This window comes from Pempheris klunzingeri, chromosome 3 (genome assembly GCF_042242105.1).
Source record: "Pempheris klunzingeri isolate RE-2024b chromosome 3, fPemKlu1.hap1, whole genome shotgun sequence".
Classification (NCBI taxonomy): Eukaryota; Metazoa; Chordata; class Actinopteri; order Acropomatiformes; family Pempheridae; genus Pempheris; species Pempheris klunzingeri.
The window spans coordinates 970,145-987,378 of record NC_092014.1 but is presented as its reverse complement, the minus strand read 5'-3'; the positions used below and the strand labels follow the sequence as shown (position 1 = coordinate 987,378).

At 48.8% G+C, this 17,234-nt stretch overlaps 1 protein-coding gene across 1 annotated transcript in view; it reads left to right on the top strand.

The window, feature by feature from the left end:
- The first annotated feature begins 598 nt into the window (after positions 1–598).
- LOC139225639 (protein jagged-1a-like) overlaps positions 599–17,234 on the top strand; it is a 24,739-nt gene continuing 8,103 nt past the window's right edge. Inside the window, exons 1-13 of the mRNA XM_070856435.1 lie at positions 599–664; positions 2,309–2,611; positions 7,664–7,721; positions 10,849–11,121; positions 11,721–11,781; positions 12,799–12,929; positions 13,071–13,190; positions 13,503–13,616; positions 13,726–13,839; positions 13,959–14,072; positions 14,521–14,567; positions 15,698–15,871; positions 16,267–16,417. Coding sequence (XP_070712536.1) covers positions 599–664; positions 2,309–2,611; positions 7,664–7,721; positions 10,849–11,121; positions 11,721–11,781; positions 12,799–12,929; positions 13,071–13,190; positions 13,503–13,616; positions 13,726–13,839; positions 13,959–14,072; positions 14,521–14,567; positions 15,698–15,871; positions 16,267–16,417 — 1,726 coding nt within the window. The remainder of the gene's footprint in view (positions 665–2,308; positions 2,612–7,663; positions 7,722–10,848; positions 11,122–11,720; positions 11,782–12,798; positions 12,930–13,070; positions 13,191–13,502; positions 13,617–13,725; positions 13,840–13,958; positions 14,073–14,520; positions 14,568–15,697; positions 15,872–16,266; positions 16,418–17,234) is intronic.

The window sequence follows — 17,234 nt, the reverse complement described above, 5'->3', positions numbered from 1 at the left end:
AAAAGTGATTATTTATTATCTTTCGTTTTGGTTTCAGTGAAATGGTTTTATTTTTGGCACTTCTGAGCCACCGTAGGGTCGCAGCCAAACTTCAACACTACTGAGAAAATGTCAGAAACAATATTTGAACAATAAAGTAAACAGAAAGCTTCTCTTCCTCTTTCTTCTCTCTCTCTGATAATTACCACGCAGACGTTAAGCTGCTCTGGGGTCAGTTTGGGGCCTTTTAGCCTCCAGGTGTGAAGGCACTTCCGCACCTCCACGTGAACTGACTGTAAACAAACCGCTGCTCATTAATATTCACAGTGGGCGTGGCGTCAGCACAGCCCCCGCCCCTCGCTGGTTGATATTACCCAGCCTGCTCCGGGGCCCGAGCACAGTGCTGCGGCTGCATGAGTGGGTGTGGAGGCTCCGAGACGACCCGGACAAAAGCAGACAAAAGGTCCCGGAGCAGGACGCAGGCTGGTCGGATCCTCTCTGCGGGACTTTGTGGACTCTTTGGGAACAAACCCTGCGGCTCTGCCCCCCGCCCGTGCATGTCCCATCCGGAGGGGTACACACCCGGAGCGGATACCACCGAGCCCCGAGAGCCGCCGGCATGACCCTCCCCCGGAGCTCCGTCCTCCTCCCCCTGCAGCTCCTGCTGCTCTCCGCCCGCATCCAGGTACACCAGACTCCCGCTGATTTTTGGGTGATTTTGGGTTCTTTCGAACAGCCGCCGGCTGAGTTGTGGACAAAGAGGCCGAAACATGGAGGAAAGCTTTCTGTCGAGTTCTGGATGAATTTATGTTGTTTTATCCAACTGACATCTTCATAAATTAGCGGTTTACTTTCCATAAAGTTTGAGCAAAGTTGTAAAAGTGAGCTTGCTTCTCTAATAGTTGCTTTTAAGCTTCTGGTGAAATGTGCCTGGAAGAGATAAAACAGCCGAATTAAGTTATTTTAAGTGTTAGAAGTTCTTCTTTACAGTCGGCTAACATAAACCATAAATCATCACTGTTGGTGTGTAATGCTGTAATTTAGCACAAAACAGGCAGAGTTCTTCAGGTTAATTATCAATGAACCCTAAACACTCAACACCTTCAACATGCAGGTGACTTGTGCTGAACAAGAGACCTCAAAGGGTTAAAAAGAGCAGGGTTTGATGCTCTGACATCAGTGACTCAAACTGAGACTCTGATTAGGGAATTTAAGGGAACGCTGGTTAATGTGAGGAGTTTTGTGCATAAATAAGTCATTTTTTAATGGGACTCTGGTTCTGTGGGGACGTAAATTCCATCTGATTTGGGTCATCTTTGGATCACGTGGACTGGATCTGGATCTGGATCTGGAGCTCACAGCCACAAGCTGTTTGGACTTTTACTGGTGAAGCCTGTTTTAGTCAGAGTCCTTCTTGTTGTTTGATTGTAATCAGTTTTCTAAGCGAGCAACCGAGATCCTGCAGGACAGACGCCTTCTCACCGACCGAGTGTTGTTCTGTCCGAGCTTGGTTCAGACTTTATTGTAGCTTCCTGTGAAGACTCCAAAGGTTCCCGGTGTTTTAGTTTCACCTGAGGAAACGTTCTCTCGTCATTCAGGCGTCGACGCTCAGCTTCAGACGTCTTACATCCTCACCGGCGGCGGTCGAGGCCGGAGGCGTCATCTCAGGTCGTCCGTCCCGTGATATCACCTGGCCAAAGGTCAAAGGTCGCTGTGACCTCACAGGACACAACTGAGGAATTAATTCACTTATTATGACGACATTTTACACAAATGTCCGACAGGAAGAAATGATTTTAGTGGTTTTACATCCAGAGGGTCAAAGGTCGACCTTCACCCCTTCATCTAACAGGCTACAGTGCTAACGAACAAGCTCATTATAGTGTGTTTTAGTCACACAGTCCAGACCGCGGGACAGAAACGTCTTCTGGGACGTTATCGTTTGGTGAAAGTCGTCCACCGTTTCAACCGCAGCCCCAAAACACGGAAACATTTACAGAGTAATGAAACAAAACTGATTTAAAACCGTAAATTGAATGTGGCGTGAATCAGTGTCCGTGGTGATGTCACAGTGATGTCATCTGAACGTGCGCTTTAGGGCGGCGGCACAGATGGTGGTGGAGTTTGGAAGTTGTGGGTGTTCACTGAGGGGAAGGAAAGTCTGAGTTTTAGCTGACAGACCTGATTGGTCTGAAAACTGATGTGTTCCTGACTCCGGTCCATCCCGGACCAGGTCCTGGACCAAGTCCTGGGCCAGGTCCCGGACCAGGTGGACCTGTAAGAGCGTCTCTGTTGATGTTGAATGTTCACCTGTTGACCGTCTCCGCAGGTTTCTTCAGCTTCGGGACATTTTGAGCTCCAGATCCTGTCGATGCAGAACGCCAACGGGCAGCTGCAGACCGGCGCCTGCTGCGACGGACCCCGGGACGCAGCGGGCCGACGGTGCACGGCGGACGAATGCGACACCTACTTCAGGGTGTGTCTGAAGGAGTACCAGCTGAAGGTCTCCTCGGCCGGGCCCTGCAGCTTCGGCGGCGCCGCCACGCCGGTGCTCGGTGGGAACACCTTCACTTTACGCAGCGCCAAGAGCGACAAAGCCAGGATGGTGCTGCCCTTCAGCTTCGCGTGGCCGGTGAGTTCAGGAGGTGGACGGTCTGTCACCCTGTCTTTGTGTCTGAAAAGGTCTGGCTGACTCCAGATCAGGGGGTTAGGAAGCGCTCCTGGTTCTGGTCTGGTGTCCACCTGACCGACGGCGCTCAGGACAGCAGCCTTTAGACGAAGAGCAAACGGTCCTCAGTGATGGTGTCTCAGTAGCAGCTTCGTCGGCCCTTCGATCAATCAATCAGTTTAATCAATGAGATGTCCAGTCAGTGTTTCCTGAAGCCCAAGATGGCGCCAGGAAGGATCCACTGTTAGAACGCTCTAGTTACTTTAGTAGAGTAATAGTTAGTTTGATAGTTAGTTTGATAGATTAATAGTTAGTTTGATAGTTTAATAGTTAGTCAGATAGTTGACAGCTAACTGATTAGTGGACTAGTGGATGGTTGTACTGGTTAACTTTAACTGTCTGTGTGTTTAGACCTGAGCCTCATGAATAACCCATAAAACTGATGGCTGAACCTTCTGACCTGACTGTGAGTCTGTCACTGTCTGAGATGCTGACCCTGACTGACCCTGACTGACCCTGACTGATCCTGACTGACCCTGACTGATCCTGACTGACTCTGACTGACCCTGACTGATCCTGACTGACCCTGACTGATCCTGACTGAAGTCTGAGCTTTTATTTCTCTCCTCCGCTGGCCTGTTTCTTCTTCTTCTCCTTCCTTCCCCGCTTTGTTGTCGTCCTGATCGTCTCCCCCGACCTCCCAGCGTGGTGGGGGTCCAGGGGCTGTGGGACATTCCTGCTGCCGACCGTGGTAACCACGGTAACCACGGTAACCGGCGCGTTAAAGGTTTCTGTTGTTTCAGCCTCAGAACTTATAAAGTGACCTCACGCCACTTTAGTGGAGCCTCAGGATCCCAGACGCTGGTCCACACCTGCAGCCTTCAGCCGACACTCTTCCTCCTCCTCTTGTTCTTCCTCCTCTTGTTCTTCCTCCTCCTCTTGTTCTTCCTCCTCCTCCTCCTCCTCCTCCTCAGTAGTTTTTATGTGTTTCACAGCTCTTCACAGCTTTCCCTCTCTCTCCCTCCCTTTCTGCTGTCGGGGCTTCAGGTCCTGACTCATGTTGATATTGGAGCAGTGCATTCTGGTTGTTGTAGGCTTTCTGCTTCCTTCCATTTTGCTGTTTTCTTTGCTCCTCCAGCACCAGTTTGAAACCCCTGCTGGCCTTTCTGCTGCAGGGAGGCGACAAAGAAGCTAAATATTCTCTGATAGTGAAAAGGATGTGTGCTTGATCTCCTGAGTGCTCCTCACTCCGAGAACCAGTCTTGTCTGTCGTACGCCTCCTTCCCATCTCGTCGCCCGTCGGCCTGGACGAAGCGTCGGGCCAGAGCGCCCCGCCCGCCTGGACCCGCCCCCACACTGCCGAGCAGCTATTTTCCCACAGTGAGGCTGCAGCCAGAGAAAGCAGTTCCACCTCCTCAATCAAACAATCAAAGGCCCGAGGGCTGATGGGAAGTCACCGACGGCCTGCGGGCGAATGCTGCTAATGTGTTTTGGCTCAAAGTGAGTGGAACCTGTTGGCCGGCGACCAGCTGCCGGGCTCTCGTTCCCGTTCTCGTCCTAAAATCGAATTAGCTGCTAACATGTTTGGCGGTGCCACCCACTGCGTTTGGTGGGCGACGCGTTTGTTTTCCCTCCAGGGTCAGGAGGCATCAGCCCGACGCCCACGTGGAGCTGCAGCCAGGGGTGACGCAACGGTGTTGTAAGAGCCCTTCAGAGGGTTCTCGGCGAGCGCGTCTGCTCGGTTCTGCATTAGTGGCAGTTATGTGGCGTCGGGGTAAACAGCTCTGTGGTACGCCAGAGATGTGAGGCGCTCTGAGCCGAGCCACCGGGGACGAGTCAGCAGGGCTCCGTCACGTTAGCAGACCTGGTTCTGGTTCTGGTTCTAAGAACAGTCCTCTATGTGGGTCTGGACATATTTCCAAAACTATAAACATTATGTGAAAATGTGGCTGCTGTGCATTTCTTATGTCCTCCTAAACTTCTTACAATACATTTGTGAATACCAGAGAACTCTTTATTATCATGTACATATGCAGAAAAACTCCCACACTATCCCATAATAACCTTTAAATCGACAGTTTGGTTTTATCCACTTGGGAAAAACTGCATATTTATTCATCCTCTGCTTTTGTTTCTGCGCTGATGTTTGAGGTTTCGTGGCACCGCAGCGTTCACTCTCCCACAGACGGCGGCAATAAAGTTTGGTCAATATTGTTGCTCGTCAGCGAGTCGGATCCTGATCCAGGTTCAACAAGTTTCATTAAGGGAGGGGGGGACTCTGCTTATCCCACGGCGGGGAGATTCACTTGTCACAGCAGCAGGAGAGACAGAAAAGGTGCAGGAACAAAGGATTGAACAAATGTAAAGATGTACGAGTGTGACTGAAGGCTGTGGCTGACTGAGGGGGGGCGAAGCTGATGAGGATCCTGTGTTCACTTGTTGTAGCTGCTGTGTGGAGTTTTACCAGAACAAGTTGTGTTTTCAGCTCAGAGGACCAGTGTGTCGGCATCAATCGGTGTGGGGGGGGCTCAGTGAATGTTTTTCAGTTTAAGTCCCAAAGAAGAAGAATCAGACTATATAAGGTTCAGATGTTTTCCCAGCTGATGGTGAGTTATTGCGTTTGAGTGCTGGTGGTTAAATCGCTGACGGGTCGTCTCTTTCTGCTCTTCGTCATGTTTTCATGATGTCACCATGGGCGTCGTCCTGTCGGCGGGGGCACGTGTGACGGCTAAACCCACGTTGGTCACCATCGAAGCGTTCAGAAGCTCAGCAGGTCAATAAGTGATGTCTGAGACGATCGGACGGGTTGGAAACAAACCAGCGGGATGGATGAGTGTGGTTTTAACCTTTTAAAACTCCACCTCCCCAAAGGGGTCCAGTTGGTGGTGGTGGTGGGGGGGGGGCTTCACTGCTCCCAGGACGACCTGCTGCTGTTTCTGGTGTGTTCACATGCTGTTTAATCTGGACGACCTGTGGATTAGTTTCCTGGTTTTTGGACTAAACTGCCAGAATAAGACCTGCGTTGTGCTGAAGTGGAATTACCCTTTAATAAAGTCTAGATTAGAGGCCACTCTCCATGTTTGTGCCAGACGGTGAAGGCTGAAGCCAAGCCGAGCGTCTCTCTCTCACCCAGCACAGGTAAATACCGAAAGAGTCCCCTGTGTGGTCTTTGTTCCGGCTCCTTGCGGTGCCGATGACCCAGAGCGCTCGGTAACCAAACGTCACGGCTGATCTGGAGACGACTGCTGGTAGGAGAGAGTTTATCTGGTCGGGCGCCAACGTCAGCAGGGTTTGGTAAACTGGGCCGGCTGATGTCAGACCACCGAGGAGGAAGTTCAGGCACATTTAAAGCCATCGTAATGTTGTTCCAGAAGTTTTATGTCTGGCAGGATTTTGACGCCACGCCAGCAGGTTTCTTGTGTTTCCACTCGGACTTGTTGGACTTGATGTTGGTCGGCCGCTGGTGCTGAGCTCTCTTCCCACCGGGCCGATACCTGCAGAGGCCTTGATGATGTGACTGTGTGCCAGGTACAGCTGGGCTTTATGTGGCATGACCTGCCTTTCTTAAAACCTCTCAAAACGAAGCAAAAACTCCCTTTAAAAGATATTAACCACCGTAAGAAGACCAAAGACTCACGGCGTTTTAAGTTGCAGCGCTAAACTGGCTCAGCCGCCACTAGAGGGCGCTGTGAGGGGCCTGACAGGTGTAGACAACCTGTGCTGCCAGTGAAGGGAAGCAAATACCCAACTCTTAAGGGGATTTAGGGGACTATGTTATCACTCATCAGTGTTTAATCACCTGAAAATAGGAGTGGTTGTGTTTTCACGTTTCCTTAATCTCTACAAAGCGAGCGGCCATGTTGCCTCGCCGTGTTTCTACTGTAGCCTAGAATGGACAAACAGGACCTTTTCATGTTGAAGTGGCAGCTTGACTTTGAAAAGACCATGTTGTGTGGTGGCAGACGAAGGATCAAAATTATTATTTAGCACAAGAACAACCAAAGGAAGCCCGAATCCTCGTGGGCCACCGTAGCTTCTCCAAAGGGAGGGCTGAGGTGGGAGAAATCTAGAAGCCACGAAATCCTACAGACTGCTCCTTTAAGACGCTACAAATTCATCCAGCTACGTACGCGTAAGTACGTACCGCGGAAGTACAGACGGTCGTTGCCGTGGAGGAAGTACAGGCGGTCGTTGCTATGGAGAAAATACAGGCGGTCGTTGCTATGGAGACAACACACCGTCTGTTTGAGTCGTATTGTTGGTTTCAAAGCGTTGCAGATCTGTTGTGAATCTTTGGTCAGAGAGAGAGAGACCTCAAACCACACACACACTCACACACTCATACACACACACTCTCTCACACACACACACACTCTGGCTCTGGTCGGCGGGTCATTCGATAGCGGTGAGAGCGACAGTGGCCTTAAGAGGGACAAAGAGTCGAAATAATGGGACACACACACACACACACACACACACACACTGCTGTGGTAGAAGAGAGTGTTTTTGTCTCCAGAGTTTCACATTAAAACTTCATTTGATCAGTTAATGTTCCTTAAATCCTGTTACATCAATTTATTATCATTATTATTAGTGTGTGTGTGTGTGTGTGTGTGTGCGCTGAGGGATCTGCTGATATCACAAAGTCTGACGTGAAAGCCTCTTTCTGTTTTTGCTTCGTAAAACTTTTCTCTTTATCAGATGTTCCCAGTTGTTTTACTTCCTGTGTGCTTTTATCCTTTGGTTTCATTCTCAGTTGAACCTTCTTGTCTGGTTTGGTTTTGTTTGCTTTGTAAGATTGTTAAAAAGTTCTGTACAGATAAAGTTTATTATTATTATTATTATTTCATCTGTCTGTGACAAATGTTTAAAAAAAAAAGTTTTTTTCTTCTATTATTGTTTATAAAAACCTTTAAACATTCAAGGAGCTCTTTGGTGTTTTCACCTGATAAAATATCTGAGATTGATTAGTTCTCCTGATTCCTATTGATCGATGTTCTCTGTGTCTGCGTGCAGAGGTCCTACACACTGATCGTGGAAGCCTTGGACTTCAACAACGACTCTTCGTCTGGCGGTGAGTATCATCATCATCATCATCATCATCATCATCACCGTTCATCCTGCTCTGTGTAGTAGAAACCAACACGACCTTTGACCTGAGCGAACTGTCCCACAGAGGACAGAAAGGTTCCAGACCAGCTGTAGTTTGGAAACATAATTCTGGATTATTTTAGTTTTATTATTATATTTTTCACAATCTGTCCTGGAAATAACTAAATAAACCACCAAACAGAATCGTGTCTGGATTAGAAGAAAAACAGGAGAACGTACAGTTGAATTATTACCTCAATGCTGAACATGTGATGAGACATTTTGAAACCACACGTGTTGTTTTTTTCTGTAAAATGTTGAACCGCACATTCAGATTATGACACAAACAGACGGACTTAGATGGAAAAAATATATGAAGTGAAATAAAAGTTAAAATGAGATAAAACAAAATAACTCAGTTAATCTCAGTCTGAGAGCCGTGCAGGACCGTCATTCCTCCTTTTTCTCCCCTCACAGTCGTGGAGTTGTTAATTGCGGCGATAATAACCCCCCCCTCCCCTTACAGCAGCCTGTGGGGGTGTTTACATGCCCTGGATGAGCCCCATTCAGAAATCTGGTTGTAAACAGTGTGTGAGGAGAGAGTGAAGCTGGCACCTCGAGTCTGAGCGCCTGTTTACGACCCGGCGGTCAGCGAGGCGCTCAGAGCGAGAGTGTTGGCCCGGTGCTGTATTTGGCGTCCCACAGGGACCATTATAGGCCCGGTGTGAAGTCGGCTGACCTCGGCGCAGGTGGGCTTCAGTGCGGGGTGGGGGTAGGGGGTGTGTAGGGGGTTGGGGAGTCCAGTTCATTCGAGGTTTAGTCCAACGTGCTGCCTGGCTGAAGCTCTGCGTGCGATTCACAGGTTTTTTTCAGCAGACGAATGGATCTGAAACTGCTCTCGACCCAAATGAGGACAGAACAAATATTGACCCTCCCAGTTTAGCATTAACAAGCAAAGTGCCTCCCGACACGTGGCCTTAAGTGACTGCCTGCTCTGTTCTGGATGTTCCTGCTTACGGGCGGCAGCATTAGTTTTCTCAGTATGAGAACCAGGATTATTGTCCGAATGTCCGAATCAGTTGGACCGGTCATCGGACGGACTTTACCCACCCAGCTGCTCTGGTCTCACACGAGCTCACCTGGACGTTACATGAAGAATTCACAGTTTGGTGTGTTGATGATGTTTCTATCATGTGTCATCATCATCATCTTTCGTTTGAATACATGTTGTACTGATGAAACAGAGTCGCAGCCTCCTTCTCGCTCTAGCTAGGCGCCACATCTTCGCCTGGTCAGGCCAGCGTCCAGACCTGATTCTCTGGATAATGTCCTGAACTCATGAGAGCTTTAGAGAGCAGCCGGTGAAAATAGTGGAGCGTTTAGCAGCAGAAGAGCCAGATAGTTCCCTCAGGAGGTGGTGGAGACCAAACACGGACCTAAAGAAGAGGGAATGTTTGACTTAACATCCATCAGGGGACACAAACACGACTCCACATGAAGGATCGTGTTGTCCTGGGACTGCTAGATGTGGAAATGGTCACATCACTCCTTAAATCCCTCCACTGGCTTCCAGTGAGCCGAAGGACAGATTTTAGCGTCCTGTTACTTCCTTTTAAAGCATTAGATGGTCTTGGGCCCAAATACTTACCTGGACGCCGTGGTGCAGGTGCACTCAGCGCTCCTGGGATCAAAACCAAGCGAGTAGAAGCAGGTTTTAGTTTCTCTGCTTCCCAAACCCTTAAGCTGTGCTGAAACCCTCAAACATCACTGTTTACTGCGGCTTTCTAATGAATTAACCACATAACTTTCTTTTCATCTGTGACTATTCTGTTGTTGCTTTATTTATTTGCTTGTGCTTTTATAATCTTTTAACTTAAAGCACTTTGAACACACGGCAGTTCAAACGCCCTTCGGTGGCTCCTAGAGACTCTGATAAATTCATAAAGTTAGTATATTCCTGCTCCTGTAACGAACCCCAGGCCTCCGATCGACGCTCAGCTGCAGCTCTCAGGCAGGTGTTGGCTCGACAGGCGGTATTCATCGATAAAGTGCCAGCTTTGAATATTTGCTCAAATATCCTGGACGGAGCCTTTTGTGAGGTTACCTATTTTTCAAATGTGCTACCTCTGTGCCATTTTTAGCACTTTGTTTTAATTCCCCGTCGTGCTGTGAAGTGTCACAGTTTGCTCCCAGTCCGGTGGTGTTACCTGCTCAGAGGTTTCTGGATTCGCGCTGAGTCTCTTTTCAGCGCCTTCGGTCCGGCTGCTGGTCGGTTGAAACAGATGCCGTCACCTCAGCCCGACCACACTTTCCACCCCGCCGGTGAAATACCACAGAGCAGCTCAGCATTTTCAAACTCTGCAACATCGGAGTTCCTCTGCAGCTATGGAGTCAGGTTGGAGTCAGTCTGCTGTACTAGGGATCATTTTCCGTACTTATTCATTAATCTGTCGATCATTTTCTCAATCAACCAGTTAGTAGTTTGGTCTAGAAAGTGTCAGAAAGTGGTGAAAAATGTCAGTCAGTGTTTCCTGAAGCCCAAACTGACCTCCTCAAATGTCTTGTTTTGTCCACAACCCAAAGATATTCAGTTTTCTGTCACACAGAAACCAGAAAACATTCATATTCAACAAGCCAGAAACTGAAAATTTGGACATTTCTTCTTAAAAAAATGACTCAAAACGTTTGTTGCAGCTCTGGTCTGCAGCTATGATTAGTAATAGAAATGATCTGATAGTCACTGGTTCACTGGTTCACTGGTTCACTGGTTCACTGGTTCCAGCTCCTCAGATATCACATTTTACTGGTTTTCTTCATCTTTTCTGGTAATAAATGGATAAATCCTAATATTTGGGCTTCGGACTCTGAAAATGTCTCTTTCTGTTATTTGAAGTCTCGTCAATTCACAATATTATCACAGAATAATGTAATTACACAGACAAACAGTAAAAAAGCTCATTGATCAGAGGAAAACCATCAGTATAGCAACAAGTTAGCATTTCAGGCTAACTCAAACCCTGCGGTTCTTTCCTTTCTTCCTCACTGTTCTACAACAACAACTACATGTGTTCATCGCCTCACCTCCGTGTTTTCTGTGCCACTGATCCAAGCCGCTGTGTTCGCAGGCGTCGGCGGGGCGCTGATCGAGAAAGCCGTCCACTCGGGGATGATCAACCCCGGCCGGCAGTGGCAGAGCCTGAAGCACAACGGCCCCGTGGCCCAGTTCCACTTCCAGGTCCGCCTCAGCTGCGACGAGCACTACTACGGCTTCGGCTGCAACAAGTTCTGCCGCCCGCGAGACGACTTCTTCGGCCACTACGAGTGCGACCACAACGGCAACAAGACGTGCCTGGAGGGCTGGTCCGGTCCAGACTGCAACACTGGTGAGCTCACTGAGGGTCTTACTGATGCATGGAACTATTTTTAACTTGAGCTCTATTTCTACACATCCTGGTGTGTGAGTGACTGGTAGGTAGTAAAAGTGTTGGAACTGGTCCAGTAGATCACCTCAGCCAGCAGACACCAAACGGGCTGCAATGGCTGCAACGTGATCCTTTGGGACAACTGCACCTGATCACAGTAGGTCCACTAAAAGAGCTTGTTTGATCCACTGACAGGCTCAGAGTGTTATTCTAAGTGTGTGACAGCATCATGGAAAGGATCCCTACAGAGAGAGACCTGGAAGATCCTTTTGGTTTAACCACAAACAGCACACACACCAGACTACATTCACTAAAACAGGGATGTGATCTGAATAACCAAGGTTTTCCTGTTTGTTTCTATGATGTGTAACGTCTCCAGCACTGTTGCATCTTAGTGTAGCCGTGCTGCATGCTCATTGGCTCACAGACGCTGGGATTTATTCCTTAGGCGTCAACATTTGTTGAATGAATGAATGAATGAATAGTCTTTAGTATCAAATGAGTTTGTGTGGTGATGCAGCTGATGGTGGCTAATAGTTTCTCTCTCTGTGTCTCTGCAGCGATCTGCAGGCAGGGCTGCAGCACAGAACATGGATCCTGTAAAGTTCCTGGAGAGTGCAAGTGAGAACCGACACACACAGAACATTAGCGCTGACACGATAGAACCACAGTCTCTATGAAGAAGCGTCCTCTGATTGGTCGGTATCAGTCTATAAAGAAGCGTCCTCTGATTGGTCGGTATCAGTCTATAAAGAAGCGTCCTCTGATTGGTCGGTATCAGTCTATAAAGAAGCGTCCTCTGATTGGTCGGTATCAGTCTATAAAGAAGCGTCCTCTGATTGGTCGGTATCAGTCTGTATAAAGAAGCGTCCTCTGATTGGTCGGTATCAGTCTGTGTAAAGAAGCGTCCTCTGATTGGTCGGTATCAGTCTGTGTAAAGAAGCGTCCTCTGATTGGTCGGTATCAGTCTATAAAGAAGCGTCCTCTGATTGGTCGGTATCAGTCTGTAAAGAAGCGTCCTCTGATTGGACGGTATCAGTCTGTATAAAGAAGCGTCCTCTGATTGGTCGGTATCAGTCTATAAAGAAGCGTCCTCTGATTGGTCGGTATCAGTCTATAAAGAAGCGTCCTCTGATTGGTCGGTATCAGTCTGTATAAAGAAGCATCCTCTGATTGGATGGAAGTCAATGAGGAAATGAGGAGACTTCTCTCCTGATTTATCAGCTCAGTGAACAGTTTCTGCTCTCAGTCTCTAGTTTACAGTCTTCTTCAGTTCATTTAGTAAGTTATGGTCCATTTAGAGGAAGATACACCGGGGGGGGGGGCTTTAGGGCGGGGCTACCTGCTCACTGACCAATCAGAGGCAGGGAAAAACTTGAGCGTCATTTCTAGCTCCAAAACAAAGATGGCGACAGCCGTAACACCAGGATGGTGATTTAGAAATGGCCAAACTGCTCTTCTTCTACTCGGCCTGTGAACACGACAGGTCCTACACATGAAGTGTGATGTTTTCTGTCGTGTCCCTGAAACAGTGAATGTGATGTACTAAACACAAAACGACTCCATCACACAAAGAAAACAAATGAATCCGTAGTGTCCAGTTTGATGTGTTCCTCACGTGCACTGTGTGTGTGTCAGGTGTCTGTATGGCTGGCAGGGGGAGTACTGTGATCAGTGTATCCCCCACCCCGGCTGTGTCCACGGCAGCTGTGTGGAGCCCTGGCAGTGTCTCTGCGACACCAACTACGGAGGACAGCTGTGCGATAAAGGTACCCGCCGCCGGGCCGAGCAGGCGCCACTTTAACCAAGATAAGGCGCCGGTTATGTAGTCATGTGACCACGTGACCACGTGACCATGTGACCATGTGACCATGTGACCATGTGACCATGTGACCGTCTCTGTCCTGCAGACCTGAACACGTGTGCGACGCTGCAGCCGTGTTTGAACGGAGGAACCTGCAGCAACACGGGGCCAGACAAATACCACTGCTCCTGCCCCGACGGCTTCTCCGGGGTCAGCTGTCAGAGAGGTGAGAGGGACGGGGCAGCGGGGGCAACAGGGGCAACAGGGGCAGCGGGGGCAACAGGGGCAACGTTTCAGTCCCCTGATCCAAGCACCAATCCTAGAATAACTTAGGTTTTATTTACAGCTTGAAACTGCACTCTCTGCTGCCTTTATTCATGAATTGTACGCTCTTTAGTTCCTCCTTCTGTGTCTTTGAAGTTCTTCTTCGGGACTGAGTCGTCCGTCCGTCCGTCCTGTTCTTGTGAACCAGACTGATGGACGACTCCTTCCCTCAGATGTGTCTCAAATGTCCGCTTGGTGTTTCCGTCTGTCTCAGCGGACCACGCCTGTCTGTCCAGCCCCTGTCTGAACGCAGGAAGCTGTGTGGAAACCAGTCAGGGCTTCGAGTGTCGCTGCGCCCCCGGATGGACGGGACCCTCCTGCTCCACCGGTAAGACCTGCCGACAGCAGGAACCCTTCACCAGATCACCAGATCACCAGATCCCCTCTGGGCCTGCAGTGACGCCTCACCAGCTGCCGCCTTTGTTTTTCTGTGTCAGACGTGGACGAGTGTGTGGCGAAGCCCTGCAGTCACGGAGGAACCTGTCAGGACCTGGTCAACGGTTTCAAGTGTAGCTGTCCTCCCCAGTGGACCGGGAAGACCTGCCTCATCGGTCAGTGCCAGAGCCGATCAGCTATCGATCAGAAGTTAGCTGGCATGAGTCACAGCAGACAGAGTGAGTCTTGCTTTCTCTCTCTGATCTTTTCATTCTTCTTCTTTTTTTGGTGTCAGATGCCAACGAGTGTGACGACGACCCCTGCGCCAACGCCAACTCCTGTCGGAACCTGATCGGAGGGTACTTCTGCGAGTGCCTCCCCGGGTGGACGGGGCAGAACTGCGACACCAGTGAGTGAGACGCTGAGATCACTGAGAACAATAACAGCCAGAATCATCTTTTTATGCACAGAAAACATTCTGACTTCTTCTGTTGTGAGAAGTAGTTTTGAGTGTTTCCTACTGAGCACCGACGTTACTGAGTTAGTCGAAAAGGCTCCGTCTGTCAGGCCAGTAGTCATTGTTGTGTTGTGCTCTCAGGTGTCTGGACCGATCGCTTTACAGGTAAACTGTTAAAGCACTGACATGTTTTTCATTTACTTACAAAGTCACAGATTACTAAAACAAATTAAAAACAAACTCCGTCACTTTTAGCTACAACAGATTAGTAAGACGGCCGCTGCACACACAAACACTTTGTTACAGGCGGGCGGGTTTATTTCATCCAGAGCAGTCGGCGCTGTGGAGGAAAGGTGGTGTGTTCATGTTTTATGGAAGCCGTCCTGAATTGTTTCTGCAGATATCAACGACTGCCGAGGCCAGTGTGAGAACGGGGCGACGTGCAAGGTGAGCTGCAGCTGGGTCACACACTTCCTGCCCGGAGGACCGTTTGTTTTCAGGCCTGTTTTCCCTCTGCAGCACACATGCTTTTACTTTGACGGAGCTATAAACAGCAACTGCTGAGCTCTCTGTGTGTGTGTGTGTGTGTGTGTGTGTATCCATGACAACAGCAGATCAGATTTCTCCAAACTTTCTCGTTTCCCAACAGAAGATAAACACTTTGTCCTCATTCTTTTCAAATGCTGATTGCTGATTTTTTTCTTCCTGCCATTCTCCTCCTCACAATGGTTTATTGTTTCCTGATGCCAGCCAGATCAGGTTACATGAGCGGGATTATCACGGCCGTAGTATTATCTGTCAGCGCACACGTTGGCTCGCAGTATTTATGGTCTAGTGTCACAAAATCGAAGGCAAAGCAACGGTAACTGAAAACAAGACACAGGCAAATTATGTCTAGTTTAAACTGTTCCTGTTCTAACCGCCCTAAACATACTGCATAGTTTGGCAGACAGCGAAGCGTTAGCTGATAGCTAGAAACAGAAGCTAACATTAGCATTAGGCTGTTTATTGTTGCCTCCTGCTTCAGTGAGCTCTGGCACAGTTAGCATCAAGCTAATGAGCTTGTTTGTTGTTTCCTGTTGTCAAATGTTTTTAGCCTGTTAGCTACATTAGCATCATGAGATACATTCCAGTCTTGGTGTCTAGCGCCCTTAAAATGATCTTTATTCTTTAAAACCCAAACTAACCAAAAGGTTTCCTGCCTGCCTCCATAAACATTACTGCATAGCTTGGCGGACAGCTAAGCGTTAGCTGATAGCTAGAAACAGAAGCTAACATCAGCTTCAGGCTGTTTATTGTTGCTTCCTGCATTCAAATGTCTGAAACTGCATTAAAACTGCTGAAATTCCTTAAAGAAATGAATAAATTCCAGGTAAACCAGAGAATACAAGCAGCAGAGAAACGTTTTGATCGGCTCTGGCACAGTTAGCTTGGCAGTTATAAGATGAATGTCTCCTGTTAGCTTGATGCTAACAGATGTTAGTTAGCCTGTTAGCCACGTTAGCATGATGGGATACATTCTTTAAAAAATCAGGTGTGGTTCAGTTTAACTTTCTCACCTCGTCTCGCTCATTCAGGACCTGGTCAACGGTTTTAAGTGTGTGTGCGCGCCGGGTTTTGGCGGCGAGCGCTGCGAGGAAGACGTGGACGAGTGCTCCAGCGCGCCGTGCCTCAACGGCGGCCGATGCCACGACGAGGTGAACGGCTTCCACTGCCTGTGTCCACCTGGCTCCTCCGGGGGGCGCTGTCAGGTGAGCGGCCTCGCTCATGCTCTTTAAAAATGCTCTCCAGTCCTCAATGTTTCCTGAACCGTTGGGTCTGAGCTGCTCTTTATGGGAAGCGCTGTTATGAATTGGCGCTTTATAGATAAAGATTGATTGATTGACTATTAACTGATTAAACTCAGACAAACACTTGACAGCAGTTACGAGGCTGCTGGTGATCGTTCTCCATCTGATTTTGGGACCTCTGAGCAGCACCCACAGGCTCTGTGAGTCCGGTAAACATTGGTGATTACCTGCGCTGTAGGTGGTTACCATGGAGACGTGTAGTGTTCAGGTGCCATAGAAAAGGTGAAGCACCGAGTGTCATTTTTCACAGTTGAAACTGAATTGTTCCCTCCCTGTGTGTGTGTGTGTGTCCACAGTTGGATATCGATTACTGCCTCCACGGTCCGTGTCAAAACGGCGGCCAGTGTTTCAACTTGGCGGCCGACTACATCTGTAAATGTCCCGAAGACTACGAGGGCCAGAACTGCTCGCGTCTGAAGGACCACTGCCGCAGCACGCCCTGCAAAGGTTCACGTCCAGTCTGCATGTTCACTCCCCTCCTGGTTCACCGCTCACACTGGAACCTACAGGAGAGGATGTTATCATTAAGACTAACCATGTGACCCAGTTGGTGCTTTCCCAGGTTAATTAGAAGTATTGGCTGGCGTGGCCCAGAGAGACTTTTAGTTTGACGCTTTGTCTAAAGGCAGAAATATACACGAGCCCCTTTTCCACCAACATCTGCAGGAACTGTTCTTACCAGGAATGTATTCCCCTGGTAAAAGACTTCCTGGTCCTCTGTGTGTTTGTGTCTCAGGAACATTTATTCCGATCAGGCTGATGACGTGTGGGGCAGCGACTGTTGAGCTCCTTCAGCTTCTTCTGATCTTCCAGAAGTTTCTTCAAGTGTCCCTGAATCTGTTTCGGCCTGCGTCTCCTACATTTATTCCTCCACAGACTCGGTCGTCCTGCTGAACTTCTTCCTCTGCAAACACGCTGAAATGATCATTTTTTCTATTAATGGCTGAAGAGTTTGGTCTGTGAAACGTGTAGAAAAGAAAAATGCACAATCACAATTTCCCCCAAACGTTTGAGAGCAGTTTGACCCAAAATCTGCAGGACTTTTAAATGTCATATTCATTTTGTTCCTCCACAGTAGATATTGTTCTGAGTTGTGTCTATCGGCCATCTCTCTACCACTCTGCTCCTGGTGTCCCACCTCGACCGCCCTGGGAACAGCCAGGGATCCGGCTAACGCCTGGAGAACCATTGATCACACCCGCAGGCTCCGAGATGACCGAAGGAAGATGGGCTGTACTTTTCAAACTCTTTGACCACTCGTAGC